This window comes from Neopelma chrysocephalum, unplaced genomic scaffold (genome assembly GCF_003984885.1).
Source record: "Neopelma chrysocephalum unplaced genomic scaffold, ASM398488v2 Primary Assembly neopelma1_70, whole genome shotgun sequence".
Taxonomy (NCBI): domain Eukaryota; kingdom Metazoa; phylum Chordata; class Aves; order Passeriformes; family Pipridae; genus Neopelma; species Neopelma chrysocephalum.
In genome coordinates, this window is record NW_020897730.1 from 5,388,303 (window position 1) to 5,415,309 (window position 27,007).

Genomic DNA, 27,007 nt, shown 5'->3' on the forward strand with positions numbered 1-27,007 from the left:
AACCAGCTATGTGGCCAGTATTCACATGCATTGGACACAGAGGCACAGTAACAGAACAGTCCAGCTGCTTAAGGACTTAAAGGATGAAGGCTTACAGCTGCTTCTGGTTTAAAGGACAGAAACCAGCTAATGTATTTCCTGTGGCTACACATCCTTCCTCAGCCCATATCCCTCCGTTAATTACTCCAGGGGGAATAGCCTTTCTTCTGCTGTGTTGTGGTGGCCCCAGGCTGGCGTGACTCCTTGAGCCGAGATCATGGCAATGACTTTTCCTGGGCAGAGCACAGCCAGCCCCGCAGCGCACGCCACGAACACACGTGTTTCAGCCCACGGCCACCTTGTCCCCCCGGGCACTGCCGGAGGGGACACGACCCCACCGCCCGCCCGGCCCGGAGCCAGATCGCTTTTCTATGAAATACGGCCTCCTGCGGCCCTTCTATTCCAGAGAATACGCCCGCCGCCTTATCCCGCCCCACGCCCGTGACGGCATCGGCGTGCGGCTGAGCTGCGCCGCTACACGGGGCACCTCGGCCCGGGCCGGCGCCGCTACACGGGGCGTTACGGCGCGATGGCGGCCGAGATCCACTCGCGGCCGCAGAGCCGCCGGCCCGTCCTGCTCAGCAAGGTCGAGGGGCACCAGGACGCGGTGAGCGCCGCGCTCCTCATCCCCAAGGAGGACGGCGTCATCACGGCCGGCGAGGACAGGTGAGCCGGGGCCTGCTCCCCGCCGGGCCGCGGGGCCGGGGCTGGCGAGGGCGGGGGCCGGGGGAGCGGCGCTGGCGCGGGGGGTGCTTTGTGGGGAATCTGCGTGGGCCATACCGGTGTGGGCGATGTCACTGTGCCAGGAGGCGCCCGGCCGTGACTCCGTGCCTGGAGCCACAAGGAAATACAAAGCAATAAGAAATAGCCGGAGCCGCGGTTGCAGGGAGGGACTGGAACCTCATCAGCTGTGAGGGAGGAGCGGCTCAGCGGAGCCCGCAGCCTGCCCCCGCCCGCTGTGCTGTTCAGCCCCTGCTCGCCCGGGCGTGCAGGTGGGCTCTGCAGAGGGTACGAGCACAACCAGGAGTGTGGGGATGTGTTTCCCTCGGCCTTTAGCCCCGCTGGCTCGGTCACTTGTAGTGCCCAGCTTCCCCCGGTGCCGGCAGAGCTGGAGCTCCCCGAGCTGCTCCAGCCGGAACGAGCCCGATGGCTCCCCGTGAAGGTTCAAACCTGCTTCGCCCTGGCTGGAGCAGCTCAGGGAGCGAGGTGGCAGAGCGGGGCGGAGAGGGAGGGATGAGCAACTGAGGACGATGGTTTCTGCTTGGAAGGGAAAATGCTTTCAGCGCCTAATCCTGATCCTCGGCGCTGGCTCACACAGCTGTGAAGCGCCTGCCACGGCAGCTGGTTAATGGCATTAAGCAGTTATTCAGATGAAAGGCAAGTGGAAACGAGGAAGCAAGTAGCACAGAGGGGTTGTGGCAATGAGAGTGGTGAGGGGTCTGCAGCGTAGTGGTGAGAGAGGAAACTTCCCCCATGCTATGTGGAAAGTGACTTTTAAACGTTAAGAGGAGTAGAAGATGCTCCTGTTTAGAAACGATGTCAGTGTCTTAAAGAAGCATGTTAAAAATAAGAAAGTGCACTCTTTGAGGTGTAGCTTGGCGGCAGGATAATTTTAAACTGAATTTGCATCAATTTTTGCATGAATTCTTATTTGAATAGCCTGACCTTGTGAGAAACAGGAGTGTGTTATCTGAACTGAGTTTTCTGGCATTTATTTTGGGTCAAAAAGCACAATCAGAGCCGTTGGTCGATGGCTAGTTGGTTGGTCTCTTCCCTTCCCATGGAGATGGCTTTGTGCAGTACATGTTCGATAATGGGTTTTGGATGGGACTGGGCAGCTTCCTTTTTATTCCACTCTTACGTGTGATTGTTCTGGTATCTTGGTGCTGTGCAGGGTGAAGTTGGGGTTTGGGTGCCAGCATGGGCTGTGCTCAGTTTGATGTGCTTCCTGAAGGAGAGGAGAGGAATAGCAATTTTTAAGAGTTCCTGTCTGAGTTAGACCTGCACAGAGTTTCTTGGTGCAGGCTTTCAGAGCCTTGCTTGTGGCAGACAGTGCCAACCTTTAAACCTCAAGGTCGAATGCTGAAGTTTAGCAGACTTCATGTTTAGACTGTTGATAAGAGCCAAGGATGCAGCTGCATCTTTACCTGGGCAAGTTTTGATGTCAGACACTGCTGTGTGAGGAGAGCAGAGGCTGCTGCCCACATTTGGTGTGTGTAATGTTAAGTGAGGCTGTGGACTCAAGGCAGAATTCATGTCACCTGCCTTGAGGTGGGAATTTACTTAAATCTTTAAACTTTCAGAAACTGTTGCACTGTTATTACCTCTAATCTGGGATACCTCCTACAATACATCAAAGCCTACTCGCCTATCCTTTGCCTACAGTTTAACGTGTTGTCAAACTTACTGCTCTGTTTGTTCACAAAACTGGGGTGTAGGTGTTAATGCTGTGTAACTGATTATGCTGCTCGCAGCAAGCAAAGTACAGAGTACAAGGAGCAAAAGAGCTGCTGTGTACGCTAAGAGTAGGGCTAAAGTATTTTTTATTGCACCTTAATGCAGCTGAGGCTGTCAAGTATTTCATAATAACCAGTCAGAGGAATGTGTTTACAAGTTAGGTAGTGAGGAAAACATTGGTGCACAAACATTCTCCAGGATTGTTGTAGATTATTCTCCCATTAGAGAAGTTGTAGTTTTTTCTATTTTAAATTATATTTCCTGGAATGAGAAGTAATAATTTAATTTTTTTTTTGAGAATACAAGAGGTTCCATAGTAGATCTGTGAATGCCAACACGACTCTAGGGGTTTTTTTAAGTTTTGAAGATGAAAAAGGAAACAAGAATGCCATCAGGAGACAAACAGTTAGTTTTCCCAATCTGATTTTTCAGCAGGATAGCGTCACAGATGGCAAGTTTCTCAGAACTAATCTAAAAAGGACAGTTAACTCTGTGTCCCTGTGGGCATGTTGCCTGACCCTGGCTCCAAGACAATGTTGGGAATTGTTGCAGTGTGTCCCTCAGCAGACAGATAGCTAAGGCCAGATGTGTGTTTCCCAGCTGTAGTTGGGAATGCTGAGGGATGATAAGCTGTGTGTAAGACCCTAAATGCAAGATGAGGTAATGGATTTACCACAGGATAACAGGATCTCTGGAGTTACTGGCCCACCCGAGTGATGGTGTTTGGTGACCATCAGCAGCTGCTTAAATTGCAGCATTAGGTTTTGTTGGTTTTGCTGGTTTTTGGTTGTGGAACTTAAATATTGGTCAAAACACATTTTAGTGAACAGAAATTCGATAAAAAGTATCAGCTGCAAGCTGTGTCCTTGAGCTTCCACTGCACTGTGATTAAACCAGACTCCTAATGTTGTTTTGGCAACAAGGTCAATATCAGTCTAAATACTTTTGATTTATTTTAACTACCAGAAAGATGCAGTCTTCTGTTCTTGCTAGGAAAACAAGAACTGTTTTAGTTAGTAACTGTTGGTAATTGATTTCAGATAGGAAAGCAATTGCTACTGGTTTGAAGGTGTTAGGAAGGTGCAGAGCTTGGAACAGGGCTAGGGTAGCTGCGTAGTAACTCGCAGCAGCACTTGTATTGTAGCAGGTTTGGATTTGCCTGCTAATCTTTCATCACTTCTTACTCCCTGACATATGTGCAGTTGGCTTTTAGAGGGCAGCTTATGTAGCACGAGCACAGACACTGTTGTGATGAGGGATTTTCTCTGCTCTCAAACCCCAGACTTATTCTCCAGCACTGTTGGGTGCTTAATCACACTGCAAAAGAAACAGCAATCAAGAACAATGAAAATTCTTAGAAATTGGTGAGGCCACACTCAGTATTGCTTGAAGATGGCTTTTGTGTGTGTTTCTTTATATTACATTAAAAAATCCTCCCGAAAAACTGCTTTGAATGGCTCTTCTATAAATGTGCATGCTGTCCAGCTGAAAGCAGCTTCTGGTTCAATACTGAATGTTAGGGAAGTTTGGAGGTCATTTTTAGTCTTGTTTTGTTTCCTCCTGCCACTCTCAGCTGTCTGAGTCTACTGTAATTTTAAAAAGTATGTTTCTATCTCTGGGTGCTCCTTAATGAGTTTCAGCATTTTTATGTCCTTACCGAGACTGCTGTCAAACCAACCTGTGTCTTTCTAGACTCTTAATAGGAAATGCTTAAGGAAAGGTGGGTGGTAGCCAGCTCTTCTCAGGCACTGAGCACAGGACTCCCCATTAAGTAAGACCAAGTTTTGAGAAGAGTGCTAAAGGCTTTAGGGTGGTTCTCATGATAAAGCACTGTTGTGGTAGGAGATTGTGGGAGCAGCGTTACTGGAGGACTTCTCTAGTCCTTTAAGCTAAGAAGTAGTATTTCACAAACTAATTTGTCCTAATATAAGGAGATGCATCACAAAAACAGGACTGTATGAGAGAGAATTGAGAAGTGGTATTTTGGCACAGGTCACTTGCTGAGTGAAACGATCTCTTCAAATTTTGCTCAGTCAGAGCTTTGTATAATTAGATATAAAGCTGTCTGACAGCTTATCTTTGCAAGCATGAGGCGAGCATAGTCTAAATCTTACTTAAACTAAAATGAGAAGCTTTCAGAAGTTAATTTTGCTAACTCTTGCAGCTATTTGCTTAGGCTCTTGACTTCAGTGAGGGACTGTATTGTTGATGATCAATGCAGAAATTATACTTCCAAGGAACAATTTCTTAGAAAAGCCAGATCTTTGCTTCCTGTACTCTAGTGTAGTATCATTAACTGCAATACTGAGAGGAAGAAAAATCTACTTGTGAAAAATCAGCAATGGGTGATCTCCATCACCATGATAACCCAATAGTCTTTTTATATAGAAAATAATTACATGACTTTGGCTAGAAGTGAAAGAGCTGCATTAGTAAGGGTGGAAGCTACCATCTGGTGAAGTTGCTTTACAAAGCAAATTAAAGGCTGATAAAAATAAATAGGTGGTAACTCATGCTACTACTGGCATTTGCATCATAAGAATTACTTGGAAACTTTGTTTTTCCCATATTGTCATGTTACCAAGAAATAGCAAATGCTCTTCTGAAGTGTTAACTTACTGACATAAGGCAGGGTGTCGATTATTGTAAAGAGGAAGTGATAGCTTTTAAGAGACAGTCTTAATGCAAAATATTTAGTGGACTGGATTAATGGATGTATGTCATTGAACTGGTGGAAAAGTGACTTGATTTAAAAGCTGAAAATTATTGTTTCGGGGCAGTGTGTACTCAGCTGTATTGATTTCAAGTTTTAGAAAAGTGGTACATTAAGGGTGGGCGTCGTCTGCTTTATTTTTGAGTGGTTTTTTTAAACAAAAGCCCTTAAGTGGATTGCAAAATTAGAATGCCACCATTGTATCTTCAACTTGAAAAGTTCTAGTCTTGATGCAAGATAGCAGTCCCCTGCTGTGCTCTTTTTGTTAAACTCTATACTGTCAATCCTATATGATGTTTAGCAAGAAAAATCCCCTAGTATTTTTCCAAAAACTTCTAAATACCAGGCCTTGTATTAGCTAACAGTAAATAGAACAATGCATCTCAATCTCTTGACAGTGTTTCCAGGTACATATGTTTACAGATCATTTAGGAATGAGGAAGTTGGATTTAAACAGTAACAAAAAGGCAAACAATGGTCTGGAGAGGAAATTTCAAGTAGACTTAAAATAACCTGAGCACTGTCTACATGTGTGCTCTTAACTTCTTGATGTAGAGTCCCTTCAAAGGTGTCTGTTGTAGGAATGTTTTTAATTGACAATAGCTTTCCACTTCCTTGCTGGTGTCTTATATCCCTCCTCCCAGGATTTGACAGTCATGAGAGCAGTGTAATGCTAAGTGTTCTCAAGACTCTTTTTCCTTTTCTTCCAAGGGGTGATTCTGGAAGGTTGCAAACTAAAACCAATTTTATAAAGAATCTTAGCACCCTGTCCAACTCATCTTGTCAGCTTCTTTCAGTTTTCATTTGACTGCCTCATCAGTCCTGTTCATGTTTAGGCCAGAGGAGCAATGCAAACTTACAGCAACTAATGTTGTTTGTCCTTTGCATTTCTATATGAGGGAGTACAGGCATGGCTTAGTGGCAATAATACTGACTTAGATTTGTTGTCCTCTAAGGATTCACACATTAATTAATACTTGGGGATGGAGATGTCAGTAATATACTGGAGGATTAGGTGCTTCTCTTACTAATGTTCAATGTCTGGCTTGCTCAAGGCTGAGTTGCACAGAGAAGCTCTAAAAATGAAGAAGTTCAGACTTCCATAATGACATGATTTGCAAATTTTTTAAAACATATCAGACACTTACTCTGTTCTAAAACAAGCTGTGTTTGCACTGCCAAAGCTAGAAAGTTTCTGCAACTTGAATTTGACTTGTATCAGCCAGATCCAAGGAGGGGAATTAAAGGAATGCGATAGGTAGCAATTTTGAGGTGAACTGAAATAGCATTTCCATTTCATACTTACTGAAACTCAATGTATAAATAGTCTTGAAGAAAACTCTTCAGAATCCAAGGGTGCCTATTCTTAGTACTATTATTCTTGTTAAGTTAGAGTAATATTTGAGTGCTGTTATTTCTGTTATGTCATTCCTCAATTATGTTTGAGTAGCACAAAAGCTTAGAGGGTTGGAGCTGATACATAAGTAATGAACTGGTTCAGATGCAAGGGATGATGCACTCACAACTGGCTTCTCCCTGCTCTTCCCATGACATAGAACAATACGAGTGTGGCTGAAGAGAGACAGTGGACAGTACTGGCCCAGCATCTACCACACCATGTCATGTAAGTACAATACTGGAGATGGTAAGTGCTGGCCAGGCACACCATGGGTTTTGTACCTGTGCTGTGTGTGCGAATACCTCCTTCCCATTTCCCCAAGTGCTGGATTCCTTCAGTCATCTCGATTTCGGGAGCTTTGCAGCAAATCTAGCTCAGACTTCAATTTGAAACCAGCTGCATAGTGGGCAAGGTCTACAGCAGCCTGTCAGAACCACACCCTTCACCGGGGTGGATCTGCAGCTGTCGGTGCCTCAAATGCTGGCAAATAGCTTGTCTGCCAGTTAAGTGAACTTTTCAAACCACTAGCTCAAAAGTTCAGACATAAGAATATTCTGTGCTTTCCAAGGTGTGCTTTTTTATCTTTTTGGGCTCCATGTGAGATAATTTTACTGAGCTCAAGTTCTTTAGTGTAACCAGCTGCACATCCTGTTGCTGCTAGCTCAGCTTTCAGCCTGTGTAAAATTCCTCTTGCTGAGTTGCACCTTGTGGCAGGAAATTGTGTTTGCATATGGTTCCTAGTAGTATATCTGGGTTACAGTAGTCATGTACCCATCCTCAGCTTCACAAGTGGGAATTTAACAATCTTACCAAGGGATGTTTGTTATCTGTGCAGGCTAATTTCTATCAAGCTACTTAAGCAGCTTTTGCCCTGAGTGAACAATTTGACTTTCTGAAAAGTCATGTGTATCCTAATGCCTCTATTTAAATCACTGTAATGTACTTGCTCTTTTTTTGACAGCACCATGTTCTGCCATGGCTTATCATCATGACAGCAGACGAATATTTGTTGGCCAGGATAATGGAGCTATCATGGTAAGTTGTTGTGACTTTTATTCAGAAAGTAGATTAGAATTGCTTAGATTGTCTGTGAGCTCCAGGTGTTGCTGGCAGCTAATAATCTGTTTTCTTTCCACTCATTTTGGAATGCAGCTACTACTAAATGGCTGAACTTCTTGGCAGTTCAGCTGAGCTGTGCAGGGGAGGACTGCAAAGCAAGGGTTCTTCTGGGTAGATGTGAGCCAGATAGCCTCAAGAAGTCACTGAGCCATTAGTGCAGCAGTGGACCCAAACAACTGCACTTTGTTAAGGAATTATTTTAAGGGGAGTACATTAAGCTGGGCAGGGTGCCATGGTGGAGAACTAACAGGGGTTATGAACTGCCTCTGGCCAGGAATATGGATCTGCCTCTATCTTGCCATGCACATGTCTCTGGATTTGTTTTCTGCAGATCTTTTTATGATGTGGGAATTTGAACACTAGCTCTAAAATTACAAGAGACTGGGTTCGTTTCTTTTCTTTCTGGGATCTCTTCCTTCTTTCTATACTCTTGCTGTAGTTGCTGTCCTTGTCCCAGAGAGCAGATACACATAGCAGAACAGAAAGTGGGTTTGTATTCTTCCACTCTGTTCTTGGTAAAGAAGGGGAATCTTGTGACTCTCAGATGTTTTAACGGTTCCTTTCTCTATGAAAATAAGGTCAAAATAATAACTGTCCTATAAGGAGTCAGGGTATGCATGAGTGTCATAAACAGTGATTCTACTGATAACTGCTGTGAATAGTCTACACAGAACTGCATAGAATAGTGATTCTTGTGGTAAATACTGAAATTTGTAAGTTGAGACTTCTAAAATTTCATAAGCCTAATGGATCAAATAGAGAATACTCTCACTTAAACCCATCCATTATGAAGTCTCAGACATGTAAATCCTAAATACTATAAGATACAGTTTTGTTTGGTTCTGCTGGGGATAAATGAGGTCTTATCTCTTCCTGTAATCTCCCTTCAGCAAACTTTCTGGAAAGATGTTCCCTGTTGAAAATTCTGTTAACCTTAATTTACAGTTGGTATGTCAGTGTGCTTTGCTCCAGCCTCAAAAACGGCTCCGTTTTGGTGAGATATACTGCTGCTATATAACCTTTGGCCTGAGAGGCTACTGCTCCTTTTTGGATATCAGTGTTGTTTATATCACTGTAGTATGTTTCCTAACAATTTCATTTTGCTTTTAGGAGTTTCATATTTCTGAGGACTTCAATAAGATGAACTTCGTGAAGACCTATCCAGGTAAACTGTTAACCAGTGTCTACACTAACATTTGTGTGAAGGGAAGGCATCTAAAATGCTTGCTAAAGTGGACACAGTCACAGGTTAATCGAGTCCAGATATGCTTTAAATTTGACTGACCTCATAGCTGTCACTTAGTTGGGGATAACTGCCATAAGATAAATGTTCTGTCAGTCAGCTGAGTCCAAGTTGCAGTCATTAAGTTCACTACATCATTAGCCTGTAAGTGTAATGAGCCAGAACTAGTGAGTTCAGATTTTGCTGTTTAGTTGGAGTAGTTATACTACATGAGTGTTGGGGTAAGAGCTTTCTAAAGGTGAATTTTGGTATTTACAATTTCCATCCTTTTTGTAATCCCTGGGCTTGGTTACTTCTAGCTGAAGATAAGAGTCCTTACCTTCTCTATCATCTTAGGTGGGCAGAAGGGATGAAAAAGATCGTATTTTTCCTGTACGTGGGAAATGGGAATTGTTCTTGTATTTATAGAGATGCTAATTTCAGCATTTGTATGGACATCCTTAAAAGAAATACAAAACTCAATTGCTGGTTAAAATTGGAATATTACTGTGAAAGGCCAGAAGGAAGCTCTTAAAGACTGTAGATTATGTAGCAAAACAAAGTGCAGTTTGTCTTATGACTCCCTGACACTGATAGAAGCAATGTTCTTGCTTAGGAGAAAAAGACCTTGTTTTTAAAGCAACAAAACCTCCCTTTATCCTAAGGGAGATGATTGGCAATTCAGTCAAGGGAAGTACTTCCATCTTGGGGTGGGGGGGACTTCTTTCTCATGTCCATGTAACTTCTTGCTTAGTGGCACCATTCGAAACAAAGCTGGGTGGGATTTGGTTGCTGTCACAGGAGGCAGTTTGAGTGCCATGGACTAGATATGCTTTTAGGTGCTTAAAAGTAGGAATCTGAGCATAGCTTCCCTGGGGTCAGGAAAAGAGGTATTTAAAGAAAGCAATTAAAGTTTTCAGATGTTTTACATTACTCCCCAGAAATCCTGGGCTACCTAGGGGAAGCTGAGGATTTGCCTGTTCCTTAACCAGTGTGTCTTGGGTATCTGGGCTGAACTCAGCTTCTCTCTCTCAGGGAGTAAGGCTTAAATTAGCTGTCTGATGTGTTTGTTCTGTTTAGTATTTGCCTTCTGAATAGCTTAAGTGAACCAATATGAACCTTTTAATTCAGCCTAGACACAAGTATAATAGTAAGAAAAAAAAATCTTCTTGAGCATTGCTTAGATATCATCTTCAACCTCTGTCTCTCTGAATTAGAATGTAAGAACACATCACTTTGATTTTTGGGAAAAAATAGCCAGAATCTTTTTCTTCTCACAGCTCATCAGAATCGAGTGTCTGCTATTACCTTCTGCCTGGCATCAGAGTGGGTTATCAGCACAGGTCATGACAAGTGTGTCAGCTGGATGTGCACCAGGAGTGGGAGTATGCTGGGGAGACATTACTTCACCTCTTGGGCTTCATGTCTACAGTATCCTTTGAAAAATGATTGCTACCCTGAAAATAGAAGAGTACCTTTAGATCAATTTGATCCCTCCTTTATGTGTAAAAAAGCTAGAGTGACATCTCTTGCAAGTCTGCTAACCCTTACTCTGATTAGAAGTTTAACACCTTTATTTCTGTTAGCGGTTGTCAGATTGCAGAAGTGACTGTGAGTTGCACAAATCAGTGTGTACCAGTTCCTAATTTTGAGGTGTTTGTCTGCAGCATCTTGTGGAAGTGACTAGTAACTGTATCTATAGCCTGGCTTGCATTCTTCCGAGGCAAGTCACTTTGTTCAACAGATGCCAGTGTGCATTTGAGTCCTTCTAGAGCATAAAACATCACAAAAATCCTTTGGACTGCTTCAATTTTTCTGTCTTTGCTCATGTTAGTATCTTCTATCTTCAAGCTGCAGGGTATGTTGAAACTTTATTCACTACTGGTATTCATTTTCTGTGTGCAGTTTGCTTTTCCACAAAGTGCTTTTAACTGCAGTATTTGTAGCTTAAACACTCTGGTCGTCTGTCCAGCTGTATAAGTACTTCAGGGCATTCTTTATCCTGTGTAAAAGACTTACAAACCCAGTAACTTAAAATGTATTTCACATATCAAAACTTTTGAGCAAGTTAAATACTTAAAATTCTAAAACTATTTTGTAGCACTTGTTAATGGTAGCAGTTTAGATGTGGCTGGACAGTAATTGAGGTACTGGTTATGTATGAGGATTAATGTCAGTAATGTTTTAGCAGTGGCAAGATTCAAAGATGAAAGAGGTGAACTACATCGCTTGAAAACATGAAGGCCCCTCTGGAGTGGCTATATAGCTGTGTGGTGGTAAGAAACTAGGAGGAAAGGTAACTGCTCAGTTGCCAGCACCATGTCTGGCCTTCTGAGGTGTCCCACCTTACTGAAGAGCTGACAGGTTTGTATTGTTGCTCTTTTTTGCTGTCTTTTTTTTTTTTTTTAGAGTTCTGGTGGGTTGTGTCCCACAAAACATTTCATGTGTAGTTCCAGTTCATCTCAACTGAGTGCAGCACAGAATGGGGTTAAAGCTGGAGAGTGTGTTGGAGACCAGCTAACAGAACAGTGGTGAACAGTCTGAGCCTCACTGAAGTCAGTGAGTTCTGTAGCTAATGCTATTGCAAATAATGGGACGGTTTATTATTGAAATGGAGAAAAGAATATGACCTTTTATATCAAGATAAAAATAAATTTCCGCTGAAGAACTTGACATTTGAAAATGCTTTGTAATCAATCCTACCTTTGGACTTGTGTTTGGAAGACCTAGCTTTCTGATATGTGTTCTAGGTGCTTGGTCTCCCTATTGGAGGTTCCTTAGCAGTCATTTGTTGATGATTCTATGTGTAAGCTGCTGAATAACACAGCAGAGCGCCTATTCTTTACTGGATTAGTGGGGATAATGCAAGCCTGAACTTCCAATATGAAGAAAGGATCACATGTTCAGGGACTTAGAGGATTTGTTGAAAGTGAATTGTTTATCTCAAGATTCTGAAGGCTTAAGAGGTTTTAGAATGTCATCAGATGGCAAAGCCTCTGCATTTTCACTTAAAGCGGTGGGCTTTTTGTTACACTGTCTTTTCAAAGTTAGCCTTTTCTGTGGCATACCAGAGGCTACTTAGCTCTCTGTTGCTTGTGGTTTTGTGTGGCTCCAGGAGGACACTTAGGTTTATACACAGCTCTTGGGTGATGTGGTAACAGCTCCATGGGTCTTTCATAGCTCTTGCTTTTATTCTGAAGAGCAAAAGTCTTCTAAAGGCAGCAAATGTTCTAGTTCCATTGGCTTGCTGTTCTTCAGTTTCTGGAGACAGTAGTTACACCGTGACAAAACTGAGCATCACAAAACTGTTATGAGGTATAATGCTTTTGCCCAATGTGCCACCGTGTTAATAGATCCCATGTCAGGATGTGGTGTGGCTTTTATGTCAGTGTTAACTGACAGACTCCTTTCAGTTTTCAATACCGCGCTCAAGGACCTGCACTGGTAAACTGGGAAGTGCAGAGAACAGAACAAGAAACAAGATGGTCTCACCTTCTCAGTAGCCTGAACATTGGGAGTGTACTTCCACTGCAAAGTGAACTAGCTGTGGAGGTCAGCATCTTTGTATCCTGATTTTTTTGTCTTGGGGATATCAACTGTTATAACATAGTAGAAAACTGAGGGCTTATAGGGGAACATACTAACTAAGACTGAATGCCACCCAGTGTCCAGTGAGGTGCTCCTAATGGTAGCTCTGCACTGAAATAAGTAACCTGACAAGTTTTGGTATTATCTTGTAGACAAGCATGAGTGTTTTCTGTAAATATCTGCTAGAAATGGCCCAAATCTACTTAGCTTGCCTTAAACTAGGGCATGGATTATCTCACAGTTTTCTCCAATTGCTTTTCAAAACTTTTCTCACTCATTTTCTTTATATGCAAGTACAGTTTTACTTGCACATATAGGGAAGTGTGATGAGAAGAATCAGAAAGGTTTATTACAGTCTCCAACCCCTTTAGAAGCATTTCTGTAAATATTTATCTGGCATACTAAAATGTTCTTTTCCAATTTTTTTTTTTTTTGGTGCTGTAGCTGACTATTTGTCATGTAAAATACTCCTTGACTGCTGTTCAGATATGATCATGAAACTCAGCATGCATTTGTTGGTGATTATTCTGGACAGATCACTCTTCTGAAGCTTGAGCAGAATACGTGCTCAGTTATCACAACCCTCAAAGGGCACGAAGGTAAAGTAACTCTTTGCTTAAATCCACTTGTCCCAGATGTAATACCTCATTGTAAATTGGGGTGAGATGTTCAGTTGCATATCTAGCTCTTAAGGATAGATTTGGGATAAAAAAACAGTCCAGGGTAGTAGTTACCATAAGCTGTACATATGACTGTCTGCTAAAGAACACACATACTTGCTGAGGGGAAATCAATAAATCTGGAAAGAAATAAATCTGGACAGGTATTTTTATTATAGATGAAAAATAAAGGTAAATATATGCATTCAGTTAAACACAAGTTATCCACTAGATGGCCACCTGTAAAAGCTTTAGTCTCCTTAACTTTGAAGAGAAAGGATGAGAATGTGTTACTTTGTGGGGCTTTTTTCTCTTTTTTTTTAGGAGACCTTGTAATATGATAATACCTAAAGCAGCTTTAACAACCTCCATTTTAGAACCTAGATTCTAAAATACCACTTAATTCTTCTCAATGCAAACCTTGCTTTCTGATCAGTCTTTATGTTCTAGTTCAATTTCCTATGTTTAGCTGAACTTAAGCTATAAGCAAGATATCTAGAGAGCCTTTTAGAAACAAAAATGCCAAGTCAAAGGCAAATGTCTCATCCTGTATAGTATAGCTGTAGTCCTTGTATCAAATGAAGAAGTAAATGGTCTGTAACATGATATAGAGCCACTGTCTGCTGTAATGAGTGGCAAGAATGCAAATCACAGAAGAATGTGTGACTTAATTATATGCTGAGAAAAATAAATAAGACAGTGCCTTTTCCCATGTGGTACTGCCAACTTTCAAATCAGTTGACTAGTTTGCATTTGGGTAGGGTTGAACTACTGGGTCATGAGTCTCTGACCCACTGGAAAAGGCTGCCTTGTTTAACAGCTGTAAGTATAGAGTAGGCTTTGTTAAAGCTGGGGAGACTCCTGATTTACAGATGACTGTAAAGTGATTAAGCTGGTTTGGAATGCGAGAGGCAGGTTGAGATTTTCAAGTGATAAATGTCTCTTCTGCTTTCAAGCAGAATTCTAGATTGTTTCAGTTAAGACCAAAATAATTCTCTTGGCCCTAGAGACTCTACCTCTCTATTCTTTTGCAATAATCTGTTCAAATGCAACTCCTTGGCAGATGTTCCTGTTAGTCTGAAAGCAGTATGTGTCCTTAGCACTTCTTATAAGTGCATGTTCTACCTATTGGGTTGTGAGGGACTTCCAAGCACCAACTTCAGCAACAGTGTCTGCATAGCAGACAACTTTGGCTTATGTACTTCCATATGGGGATTGTGACCCTTAAAACAAGAATTGATCTAGAATAAAAGATGATTAAATTTGAGGGGCAGAAACAGGTTTCTCTTCAGTTGGTATAATACTAGCTACTTCATCTTTTTTCTTTTTTTTTTTTTTTTAAGTAAATCAGATTATGTGTAACTTTTTTCCTCCACAGTAATATTCTCAAGATCTAGTAACTCTGAACTTACATGGCATCTAGTTCTTCTCTGAGTGCACCTGTGTTTGACAGACTTCAAAAGTCTGATTTCATCTTGTTTCCTTTCTAGATCTTGCTAGATGAGACTTCATAAGCAAGCAGTGTTTGCTTTGCAGTTTAAATGGTTTTAGAGTTTGTTCTTCAGGTTAGCTTCCAGAATTCACCATATTTAACAGCTTACTCTGTGTAATGCTGAGATAGTACTCAAACTACTGCCTTTTGTGGTGCAAATGCTATTCCCAATGGGTCAGTCTGAAAACAGTGCAGCCCTGAAGGCGGCCAAAAAAATCTCTTGCTCCAGAGCATTGAAATGGACTGATTTGGGCTCTAATTACCATTCATCTTGCTTTCAGACTAACAAGGCTTTTGATGACAACTGAACAATGGAAGGATGCTTTAAAGGGAAGGATCTCTGCAAGGGATTAAAATATCCCAACTTCACAACTATAGGTGGCATAAGTGACAAAATTACTCCTTTAGTCTCCTGGCTACATTACCATGCACATGAGTTTCGTATAAAGCTGCTACTGTCAGATGACTCATTTCTTTCTCTGACTAGTGTAATGCATAGCCAGGCTGGGCCTTCTGAAATTTAGTTTTGTAATTTAGTAAATGGTGGCAGATTTGCTAACAGCAGCGAAACTGTGACTTCATTTCATATTCCAACTATTTTAAGGTTGTAAATGTTTATGTAAGGGAGTTGGTTTACCTGTGAACACTGCATGCTGTCCTGCAACCACTGACCAAGCACCTTGCTGAGTTGTAGATACTAGTGTCTGCTTGGCAAGTGTTCATACTTTTCATCTTCCAAAGCTTACAAAGCAGCCTGGCAACTCTTAAAACTACCTACCTAAATATAAGGGGCAGAAGGCTCATAACTCAAACTTTCTAGTTTATGCTTTATCTGTCTTCTTAGGAACATTCTGTTCTGTTGTCCAGTGCTCTTTCCCCTCTCCACCAGGACTGTACCTGGCTGTTGAATGTTGTCCTTTGCCTTAAGGCTTTCAATATGTTACTGGAATAAGGTTTCACTTTAGTGCTCCAGAAGGGCATCGTTGTGCTGGGGAGTCAGTCCCTTACATCTGACTGCAGAATGTTCTTTCCTAGGGAGTATTACTTCCCTGTGGTGGGATCCTGTTCAGCGGCTGCTCTTCTCGGGTGCCTCTGATCACAGCATCATCATGTGGGATATTGGCGGAAGGAAGGGGCGAACGCTGCTGCTCCAGGGACATCAGTATGTCATGGTGCCTTATTTTTCCTACATGTTCAGTAGTGAACACAGAGTCCCAGGAAGACTAAGTAGATATTTGAATCTTTGTGAATAATGGAGAAAATATCTTTTTGTAGAACCCTGAGGACTTTGAGGGAAGAAGGATAATCAGTACTAGGAAAGCATTACTGATAAATCTTTTGTCTTGCTCATGTTTGATATGTTCTTATTACTATAGTCTAGAAGTAATATAGAAGTAGTTTATAGAAAGAGGTGGATAAAAATCCTAAATCATCTGGTTTGTCTTTTATGTAAAAATTGGATGTGTCTGTATTGTAAATACTGCACTGAGTTGCCTGTGAGGGTGGGGCTAGAACCTTAACATATAAGCATGTTCATGTACCCGACTAGAATAAGCTTCAGTATGTTCCTGTTCTCTGTCTCTTTCTATCAGTGAGGTGATAAACTGATTGGCTAAATTACAGGGGTGGTCTCTCAGCTTCAGACAGTGTGTCACATGTCCCCTGTTCTGCAGATGAGGTAGTTAGCTGTCTGTATTTAATCAACCCTTGATTTTTACAGAGACACAACACTAGCTGCCATTTTTAAATGTAGGGCTCTAACTCAGTCTGACAGGCAATTCACCACTAAAGATATATTCTACTTAGAAATGCACTGGTGGTAGAGATCTTGTTTGTGTTTAAAGATGTATTTGTATAGCGCATTCTCCTCATGTCTAATTCATAGATGCCTCCATCCACCTTTGATCAAGACTGATAGCCTTACCCATAGAACTCTTGTTAAATATTGAGGATTTAGTTTTATGGCTAAAGAATTAATAATAGAATACTGTTTACAAAAAAAGGTAACTGAAGTCAGTAGCTGGAGGACTGTTATTACTGCTCCCTTGTGTGTCCTGGTGAAGACTTATAACAGTTAGTTTCTCTTCAAACATCACACTTAGCATCAAACTTCATACTGAATGGGAAAGGAAGTTCTACTGAGAAGCAGAATGACTTTTTTAATTCAACTTAGATGTTGCAAAGCAGTTTAATACTATTGAGATCCTTTGTTTAGTTTCTTAGGGTAGGCTTTTATTTTGCCATGACTTTATTTAGGATTAAATTGTCTTACTGGTAAATGCATATTTTGCTTTGCAGCTACAGACTGACTTACTGTGATTTGCTAGCAAAAGTGGAAGGAAGCTGTCTGCTTCTTAGCTGCATCTTGAAACAAGTATTTCTCTTTATTTCTCCAGTTGTCTCTGTTTTGATAACTTGGCTTTCCTTGCCAACATAGAAGAGTATTTGCACACACATTCGGAGCCAGTTGACACTCAGCTCACTGTCAGTCCTTACTGCCAGCAAATGTTAACATAGAATTGTACCATTGGTATTGTGGTCAGGCCTGTAAGAACACCGTTCTAGGCAACCCTGATGCCAAGGGAGTGCTCAGGTGACAGCACCTGTCCAGTCATCCTCATAGCTCTACTCAGCAGACTTGGCAAACTGTTTGGAAACCAGTTTTGCCTTCCTAGATAGCTTTACAAGGATAAATCAGGGTTTGCTGGGAAACTAAGCTTTGTTTAAATACCTTTGGTTAAATAGTGTCTACTTTGTTTTCAGTGACAAGGTGCAGGCTATCTGTTACCTCCAGCTGACACGGCAGCTGGTGTCTTGTTCAGCTGATGGAGGAATTGCTGTTTGGAACATGGATATCAGCCGAGAAGAGGTAAATTCATGTCCTAGGTCAAAAAACTATTTTTTTTTTCCCCTTTCAGAGACTGATGTGACTTTACTTAGTCAGTTCTGCAGGCTGCTTTCCTCACATTGTCTGACACTTTAAGATTGAATGGTATTATTGAAACCTGTTCTGTTCTAGTGGCTGTCCATGCTGCATTATAGTAAATGGACTCCCAGGACAGGAGAAGTGCAGGACACACTTGGGTCTGCTTAGAGTCTTATCTCAGTGAGACAGCATGTTCACTGGAATGGCTGTGGCCCTTGCTGCTAGAACAAAATAAAGCAGACAATCTTCTGCAGTAAAAAATGGACTGTGCTTCAACAGTCTTGAAATAAGTTCTCAACTCGTGTCAAAGCAGGTAAAGAAGTGAGATGCAGGTTTTGAGATGCAGTTCAGAAGGCAGAGGTCCAGTCCCCAGGTAATGCTTTTTTTGAAGATCTTAGTATGCAGCAACTGACCCTGCTGTGCACATTCTGTATCACTTCATACCCATCATAGGAACTGAAAAGATATATATTACTACTCTCTGTGGTTAAACCATAATTATAGGAGTTAGTTTTGGTTACTCCCATAAACCAGTATTTAAGGCTCAGCCTTTCTTGTCCTGTTGCTTTTTCTTAAATGCAAGTGTCATGATTAAAAGCTGGTTTTTGATGTGTTGAGCTGTCACCTTAAACACACTGAATGCTGTATGTGATGCTTCTGACATTTTCAGCATGATGATCTCTCTTCAAAACTTATGTAATGTTATGAAACTTTGTAGTTGAAAGGAATTGACTTATGATACAATTGGGGAAACAAGATGTGGCCATTTCTCCTCTGGACCTGCACACAATAAAGAGATCTTCTAAACAATAGACAGTTTTAATACAGTTAAAATAATGCAGTTAAGATAGAACAGTTGTGATGTATCAGAACTTGTTGGAAAAACATAATCAAGCCCAATTCAAAAGCAAAGAAACCCACTGTTTGACAAATGATGAACATACTGCCTCTGAAGCATTAGTGAGTCGTGTTACAGGGGTATCTTCAAATATGCACTAATGCACAGAAGACTAGAAAACACTTTTTTGATTAGAAGGAATGGTAACTCCACTACAGCTGTATTATTGCTCTTGAGCAGTTCCAGCTGTATGTTGGTAATAGTGTTGGTAGTGTTGGCAAGTTTTTATCTTCTGTTTAATTTGTGAAATTAAGATGAAAAGAATTGGAGGATATCCTGTTTTACTGCTAGAGAGAGCCAGAAAGGGGATTGTCTTCCCAAAAATGCTTGTAAGTGAAAACTGCTATTCTAAGTAACTGAGAGAAGCAATATGGAATATCTCATGTGATGGAGAGCCAACTCATTTCCTCTACTCTCCCTCCCACCCCCACACTGGACTTGTTACTACCCTTTACAGTATTTTCCACTATTTGGGGGAAGGAAGAGAATACAATTGAGGTTGAAGATTTAGGAACTGGACATCTGGAATCAATAAATGTTCATGGTGAGATGGTGGTGCAACTGAGAATATTCTTGTTTTCTTAGTGATGAATGTATGTGAATTAAGGAGAAAAAATGCTTTGTTGTTCCAGCTTTCCTCCTGTCAAGTCTCAAGGAGAATTGCTCATGAGGTCTATAAAGTTCTATAGAATATACATGTTCTAATTCAAGTCTGCGTACTAAAAATATTGTGCCTTTTTTTCTATCCCTTACAAGGATGCTCAGTTAAAGATCTGAGAGAGCTGAAATGTGCGAAAGCTCTATTTTCATTTGGCCTAGTCCATTTATGGCAGGAAAAGTATGTGGGTGGGAGAAGGGTTGCTTAATGAAGATGTGGGCAGGATGGAAAATGCAAATGAGTTCTTAATTATTTCAAACTGCAATCCTAGGAAAGCAGAAGATATAGCTATGCAGAATTTACTTCTGGATACTCCCCTCCTTAGAGGGGATAACTGCCTCATAGCTTCTACAGCTTGAATTACACTAGTCCTTAAAAGTCATCTAGGCAATCAGAGCAGCAGTCTTTGCCTGCAGCAAGTTTAATAACTTAGATGTTTGAATGAGTTTTTTTTATTAAGGCAGGAACATAAGATATTGCTGTAGGCTTAAAAAGTGTAGGAGGTGTGTAGGTAACAAATAACTGCAGTCTTGGATTCAGGGTTTTTGTACTAAACTTCCTCGTACTATACCCTAGGCAATCTATTGTTGTAATGTCCAGAACTGAGCCAGGGCATCTTTCCAAGTAAAACTTTACTCTGGGTTCTTAAAACAAACTTCCTTGACTGTTGTATGAGGGAAAACAATTCTGATTGCTTGCATCTCTGCTCTTTTGTAGGCTCCTCAATGGCTGGAAAGTGATTCCTGTCAGAAGTGTGAACAGCCTTTCTTCTGGAATATAAAGCAAATGTGGGACACAAAGACGATAGGGCTGAGACAGGTGAGATGGCTGGTTTGAGTGCTTAGTTATAATTCAGCACTTAAGCAAAATGTAAGCAGAAAACTGCTAAAGCCATTAGATCTTTTCAACTGTTGATATTTTTGCTGCTTTGAAGTGAGGGTTTATTGAGAGGTTATGGCTTCTAAGCAGCACTAAGACATTTCCAAGTTCTGTGGAAAGGGTTGCACCAAACTTCTGTCACAGGTCAAAGCAGGCTGTGCTAGGAGTGTTCTGTTGGATTTCTCTGGATATTTCTGTGCATTTGAGCTTTGAACAGCTAATCCTCAAGTATTGTGTAAAGTGGCAAACAGTGCCCCATAACTGAGCAAATTGCAGCCTAACATCTTGTAGGTGCTCAGTTCAGGAAAGCAGTAATGGCCCTGCTTTTACTGTGTGACAATGTGAAAGCTTTCCAGATAGCCTTTTTTTATGGAGGGGCTGCACAGGCACCAAGACACTCATCTGTTTTTGGCTTTCTTAGACTGTTATTTCCTTAGTTGCTTGTTCAATCCACTTTTTCCCCTTCTCCCAGAAGAGGCTTGCAGAAGGAGAAGAGGATGTACACAGAGAATATGGAGATAAAACCATTAATGGCCCAGATGACTGTTCAGAACTCGAGAGTCCTTGGTCTTTGGTTGAAGTAACAGAACATTTCCTAACAGGTTGCTTTCTAACAGGTTGCAAAACAGAAGCTTTGTTGTTGTTCATTGAACACTTGGTAAAGGTGGTCAAGGGACACAGTATAATGATTTATTTTTTTGTTTTCTTCTTCCTCCATGAAGCATCACTGCAGAAAATGTGGGCAAGCAGTGTGTGGCAAGTGCAGTACCAAACGGTCCAGTTACCCAATCATGGGGTTTGAGTTCCAGGTCCGTGTCTGTGATTCCTGTTTTGAGTCCATCAAGGATGAAGAGTGAGTATTAAGGACTAATAAACTGAGGTAATACTGCTGGGGTTCAGAAACACTTGTGCTTGGTCCACATCCACACACAATGCTACAAAACACACCAAGCTGACTCTCTGCTAATAGGCCACCTTTGCCTTGGGCACTCAGAGCACTCTGGTGGCAGAGATCCCCCAGCTGGCTCTGCAAGCTCATTTGGATCAGGTGTGGTATTACAGCTTTTCTATCAGCTTTGTTTCTTCCTCTCTGTGAGCCTAGATGTAGACTTGAAACGTATTTTTCTCAAGATTTCTGTTCAGTTAAAAGCTATTAATTGCACTTAAAATTGCTAAATGGCTGCCTGACAATGCATCACAGCTGCCAGGATGTATATACATTAGTTCACGTACCCTTATTGAATACTATTTCTACTGTTGAATACTAATTCTACTAATACTAATATTCTTCACAGCCCAACATTATTTTCCCCATGCAAGCAAATCAGGTTAAACATCATTTGCTGTCTTGTCATTTGCTAAACTTGTCTTGGCAGTGAAGAAACCCCTTTTTATCTTGATATGAACAGAGTAATCAGATGTGACAATTTTAAGGGTGTTTGGGTTTTTTTGTTGTGGTGTTGTTGGTTTTTTTGGTTGTTGCAGCTTTTTGTTTGGTTTTTTTTTTTTTGAAAAGTGAGGTGCTGTGCCCTAGTTGGCTCACTGTAGCCAGCAGGAAAAAATGTAGCTGAGCTTGACTTTATTAACCAAGAGTAGGAGTATTTGCTAATGCAGTGTCCCACTTCTGCTCTAGTATTATTAACAGTCAGGCTGCAGAAGGCCAGGAAATGTCACACCTACACAAGCAGTGCCTTACCATGAGTTGCTAATTTAATTCTGTCCCCTTTAATATGGCACTGCAGCTCCCAGGATTGATTTATTAGTACTTGAGCAACTTAATTTTCTTTTAAGTTTATTTTGCACTGCTATAATGATGCCATGAAGCTTCATCTGATGACTGGCTTTCATTCCAATTGTTCCTGTGCAGCCGTACTTCCTTGGCAACCTTTCATGAAGGAAAACACAACATTTCACACATGTCCATGGACATCTCCAGAGGGCTAATGGTGACCTGTGGGAGCGACCGGATTGTGAAGGTATTCCTGCATCTCTTTGCTGCATTTCTTAGAGATATTTAATAGAGAGTTAATTTTTGTATATTCTTTTTTCTTTCTGACAACTATTGTTACAAAACTATCTGTTGTGGGCAGCAAGAATTGTATTTATGTCAGGCTGTTCTTCCTGCAGCTGAATGATGAATTGACCTGTAACTCCCCTATATGGAGTGTAGCTCTTGGAGCTCATCACTGTTGTGTCTCTAGACAAACAAAGCAGGCAGGAGAATCTGCCAGCAGCCTTAAAGACACACACCTGATGAAATGTGCAGGTGCCTTTACTCTGAGCTCCATGGCTTGGAGCATGGCCACTAAAAGCCCTTGTTATGAGACGGTGACATGGAGCTCAGATTGATATAGAATGTGGGTGTGATTAAGATCAACATCTGCCATGGATGTCAGAACTGAGACTGTCCCAGTCTGTCCTTGTTTTTGTGTAAGCATGTTTGTAGCAAACTGCATAGCACTTCTTAAAACAGGTCTACAAAGAAGTGCAAGAAGACTCCCTTGACCCCCAAGCTTGGCTTTTGGTTTGTAAGGCTGGTATAACTCTTTATGGCATTTTCCTCAAGTATAGTTTATCAGGATTTGTTACGTCCAGGGACATCTTCGTTTGCTTCTATGCCTCTTACAGAAAGCCCTGTTAGGTCTTACAATGCTGTATAATTCTCCACAATATTCTCTTCCAGATCTGGGACATGACACCAGTAGTTGGTTGCAGCCTTGCAACGGGCTTCTCTTCCCGCTGATCTCGTCCATGGCAGGTTTATGCACCTTATGTACAGCAATACACACCGAATGAATGGAATCCTCCTCGAGAATACTACCGCCAACACTGGCTGCTTGATTCTTCTCCTGCTGCTGTTCCAGGATGGACAGTCACCTTTGTAGAGCACGGCTTTTCTGTTGGGCTCACCAGGAATCTCCTTGGTGCCGAAGTGCGGTTTCGCAGCCTCTCGGACTAACATGAAATGGCTTACCTGCAATATGACACCTCGATGGAAGGACCTGTTGTTTCTCAGTTTACATATGTAGTGTTAACAATGTGCTATCTCTGCTGATATATCTTGTATAGATACCTTGTAGCTAAACTATTATCAGAGTAAAGTGAGTGTAGTAAATTCAATTTGTGCAAATAGTAAAATAACTTATTCTCTCTTCCAAAAAGCAGTTCTGTCAAAATACTTTTGAGCAGTCACTTGTCTAAACTGCCTCCAAAAGGTATGTTGGTTATTCCTATGGAAGGAGGAGATAAGTGGCGGGTAGCTTCCTTCAGATGAGATAGTAAGAGAACCTTTTGATCACACAAGATTTCCTTTATTGGCTTTCTTGTAGTGTTTGTCTTCGAGTTCAGTTGTTAGTGAAATCACTTTTGTGGGACAGCTGTTCTGTAGCTGGTGAGTCTTCAAACAGTCCTGGGCTCTTTCTGTAGTCTTTTAGCATAGCTAATAAACTTCTGTAGTTCTTGTGAACATGTGCAGCCCAGCTACTCTAAAGAGAGGCCGTAGGTATCAACTATATACTTTGACAACTCTATAATGCTGTTAGAAATGGGAGCCTAAACAAATCTGCCTGTTAAAGGTAATGACTAAGAAAAAACGACCAGCTAAATTTTAGAAATTTTTTCCTGTGGAAAGGCTGATGTTTCTTTACTGTTAGGGAACCTGTCTCTGCTCAAGTGCAGCATAAATTCAAATACTGTCTTGGTGTTGCTTAAAACAGATAAATACTGAGCAATAATTACTGAAGTACAGAACAGCTGCTTTTTTCCCTGCTCCTAGGTCTGTTAATCCTGAGATATCTGTATTGATCCTTTCCTGTTTCAAACCTGAGAAGTATAAAGAAGAGCTGGGAGGCTTTTATGACTGTGCAGTTGGCACATACAGGAAATAACTAGTGAGATATTGTCAGTTAGCTGGTCTGACAGTTGAGTGAATCTCTGCATTTAAACTCTGTAAAGAGAATTTATTTTGTAACTTTAAACCTGAGGTAATATGTCACAGAGTTTAGTCTTGGAGCTGTTTAGATTTGTCTCAAAACAGATGCATATGTGTGAGGACAGAAAATGTGGGTAGGTCAGCTGGCCTGGAATAGGTAGTGTTGCACAATTATCAAAGGTAATAGGCTCTTTCTGGCAGAAGAGTTAAGGGTTAGACTGTCTTTATTTACAGCAACAATCAAGTGGTGCTATGAGTGTTTGTGAATTCAAGCCTAGGTGTGCAACTTGACACTAATAATCTGCATTGGACCATGCTGTAGGCTGAAGTAGATTTAAGATCGTTAATATGTCATAATTCACTTTAAGCCAAAAATCTGATAGTCTCCAAAGGGCATTAGAATCCAGAATATGCTAGTTAGTGTTATTTTTTTCTGCCTTTCCATGGGCCTTCTCTGGAAGTTTTGTGAAGAGTTTTTATTTGCTAGCCTTATTGGGCCACTGAAGAATAAACAAATCCATCTTTTGTGGGAATCCCAAAACTTGTCTTGCCTTCAATTCAGGATTTAGCACTTGTCACACTGATTTGATTCAGCTCTTGCTACGTGCTGTGTAGCTTAGGTTTTTTGGGAAGATTTATTTCTAAGCTATTGAGAGAAAATCAGCTTGTACTGGAAAAGCAGTTACAACTTTCTGCTTTGAAGGCCTTCACCCTTCTAAATTAGGAAGGAAACTGAGTAGTTGCAAGGGTGAATAAGTCCTGATAATGCTCTGCATTCACTTTCAGACTTGTTCCTATCTGACTCTGGAGGAGAATGGAAGCCTTCTTCCTCGCAGCATGTAAGGCAGAACTTGAGTTATAGTGCTAGAACTGTTAAAAATCCTACTGTGGTAGGTAAGGAGGATCCAGGGCATAAATTAAGCTTGGGGATTGAGTAACATTTTTCAAACCAGACATTCTGAAACTTACACCAATGACACTGAGGTGTAACTCCTTTGCAGCTAGTACTCCAGAGCCTCAGCTTTTTTAGTTCTGATTAGTCAAGGTACCCCCTGCTCAGCATGCAGCTCCCCCCTCCCTTCCCTGTGAATACTTCCTTTGCTTCTTTACATTTTTGCCACTAAATAATATATTCTCTACCACCTAAGGAATCTATTTTCTATAATTGATATACTTAAAGATAGTGTCAGTTCAGATATAACAAGACAAGTATGGCCACTAAATCATTAGCCTTTTAAGTATACTCTTGGTGTTGAATGAGTAATGCTTACAAACCACTAAAGAGAGAGTGGTTTTGTTTATAAACAACTGTTTTGAAGGCACCACTCTCTGGTGAAACTGAGAACATATTCAACTCTGTTGGCTCAAGTGTGCAATTACCGAGAAGCCTTGATTTGAAGCATTACTCATCTCGCTTGTGTAACCTCCTCCACTGGGGCAGGGAAGGGGAGCAAAGGGTACTAATATGTGCTAATTCTTTACTAGTTGTATTTCTGTACCCTGCATAGATAAGAGATGCTAGATAATTCTGTCCTTTGCTCCTTCTTGTCTGTTTTTTAAACTTTGATTACATGTACAATAAAATATTTCTTGATATTCACTTAGTCTATTTGGATGATCCATTTTTTTCTTCCATCCTGTGAATGTACAACCCCCATTGTATGCTCTGGCTCCTCTTTTACGTGACCCATGTCCAAATTCTGGGTTGATGGGAGAGCTTGTCAGGTGTGTTGCATTGGAGCTGAATGAGCTGCAGCAAGTTAAAGGCCCATGATGAACTAGTGTGCTGAGAGACAACAACTGCTGCATGGTCCCAGTTAGGGATGTATAACCTTATCCTGTGTTCTGTTTGCCAGCTCATGTAGACCTCTTCTCTGGTTACCTACAGAGTATCAAAGAAATGTTAATTTTGCTGGATGGGGTGAGCAGAGTCTACAATATGATACATACAGAGGACACAAACTGCAGCCACAGGAGGTGGTTACACTTGTCTCATACTTTCTCACAGAGAAAAGATGGAGATAAGCTGGGAACTATCCTTATCCCTCACAGTTGCTCACAGCCTTCACAGGCTCAAATACAGCATTGGCTGGCTTTGTAGCTCACTGCTTTCTTAGGGTATTTGGGAGCCATAGAGGGAATCTGAAAGAGTTTCACAAACTTTGGCACCTTGGAAGGGTGGCTGAGTAGCCTGTGTAGTAAATAATACTGTAATTTTTTTTTTTTTTAAAGACACATCTCATTTTAATCAGCTTAAACTTCTTACCTTTCTCAAGGCAAAACCCCATGTTTTCGAGTTCCAACAAAGACTGACTGGAAAAAAATCAAGCTGTTACTGATCTGTAGTCAGAAAAGCCTATTTAGACGTCTGTGTAGACCATCTTATGTTGAACAGATTCAAAGACAGTGTTGTAGGTTTTATCACCTCAGCAATGGAAGAAAGCATCAAAAGAATAGTAAAAAAATCTATACAATTTTTTCATTAAATTAAATATAAACTATTTTATCAAAGAATAAACTGAAATATATGGGGTCATTAGAAACTTTGCTTTCTGCTTCTATACAGGAATCTTTTGCCTCCCAACATACAGGCAGCTCAGAGTTGGCATCACTAATTGCTGTCCAACTCACATGTGTACCCAGGGTCTCTCACCAGTTTTAGTATATAATCTGTGCTCACACAGAGAAGTAGAAGCATATTCTTTTAATTACTTTTGATGTATTATATTAATTTCGGTCGGATTGACTGGCTTGTCTGCAGAATATTTGGTACATTCATTCCCAAATTGCTTTTTATCACAAAGATATGGCTTGTGGAGGTACATGCTTTTCTTCTCTTTAGCTTGTTTATAGAAAAGACACAAAATAGGGTTTAACTTGCTCCTAGCTTTGCTACTATAGCTGTCAAGTAAAGAAGATACCATGCCTCTTACTATCTATATTGATTCTTTTTTCTGAAGCCTGTTTTCCTTATGGTCTCAGCTGCTCTCAAAATCTACATGCATGTATCTGTCAAAACTCAAGTTC

The 27,007-nt window shown here is 41.1% G+C and overlaps 1 protein-coding gene across 1 annotated transcript; it reads left to right on the top strand.

Annotated features, from left to right (window-relative positions):
- Nucleotides 1-492: 492 nt before the first annotated feature.
- WDFY1 (WD repeat and FYVE domain containing 1) lies at nt 493-25,580 on the top strand. The gene is made up of 12 exons (XM_027686009.1): nt 493-705; nt 6,766-6,833; nt 7,570-7,643; nt 8,838-8,892; nt 10,230-10,380; nt 13,024-13,136; nt 15,724-15,850; nt 17,452-17,557; nt 19,888-19,989; nt 20,772-20,902; nt 21,917-22,025; nt 22,733-25,580. The coding sequence occupies exons 1-12, from the start codon at nt 569-571 to the stop codon at nt 22,790-22,792; spliced, it is 1,233 nt and encodes a 410-aa protein (XP_027541810.1). The 5' UTR covers nt 493-568; the 3' UTR covers nt 22,793-25,580.
- Nucleotides 25,581-27,007: the final 1,427 nt, after the last annotated feature.

Coding starts and splice junctions, on each gene's coding strand:
- WDFY1 (XM_027686009.1), top strand. CDS start 569: ATGGCGGCCGAGATCCACTCGCGGCCGCAGAGCCGCCGGCCCGTCCTG. Junction 17,558..19,887: donor TGGATATCAGCCGAGAAGAG/GTAAATTCATGT, acceptor GCTCTTTTGTAG/GCTCCTCAATGGCTGGAAAG. Junction 19,990..20,771: donor AGACGATAGGGCTGAGACAG/GTGAGATGGCTG, acceptor TCCTCCATGAAG/CATCACTGCAGAAAATGTGG.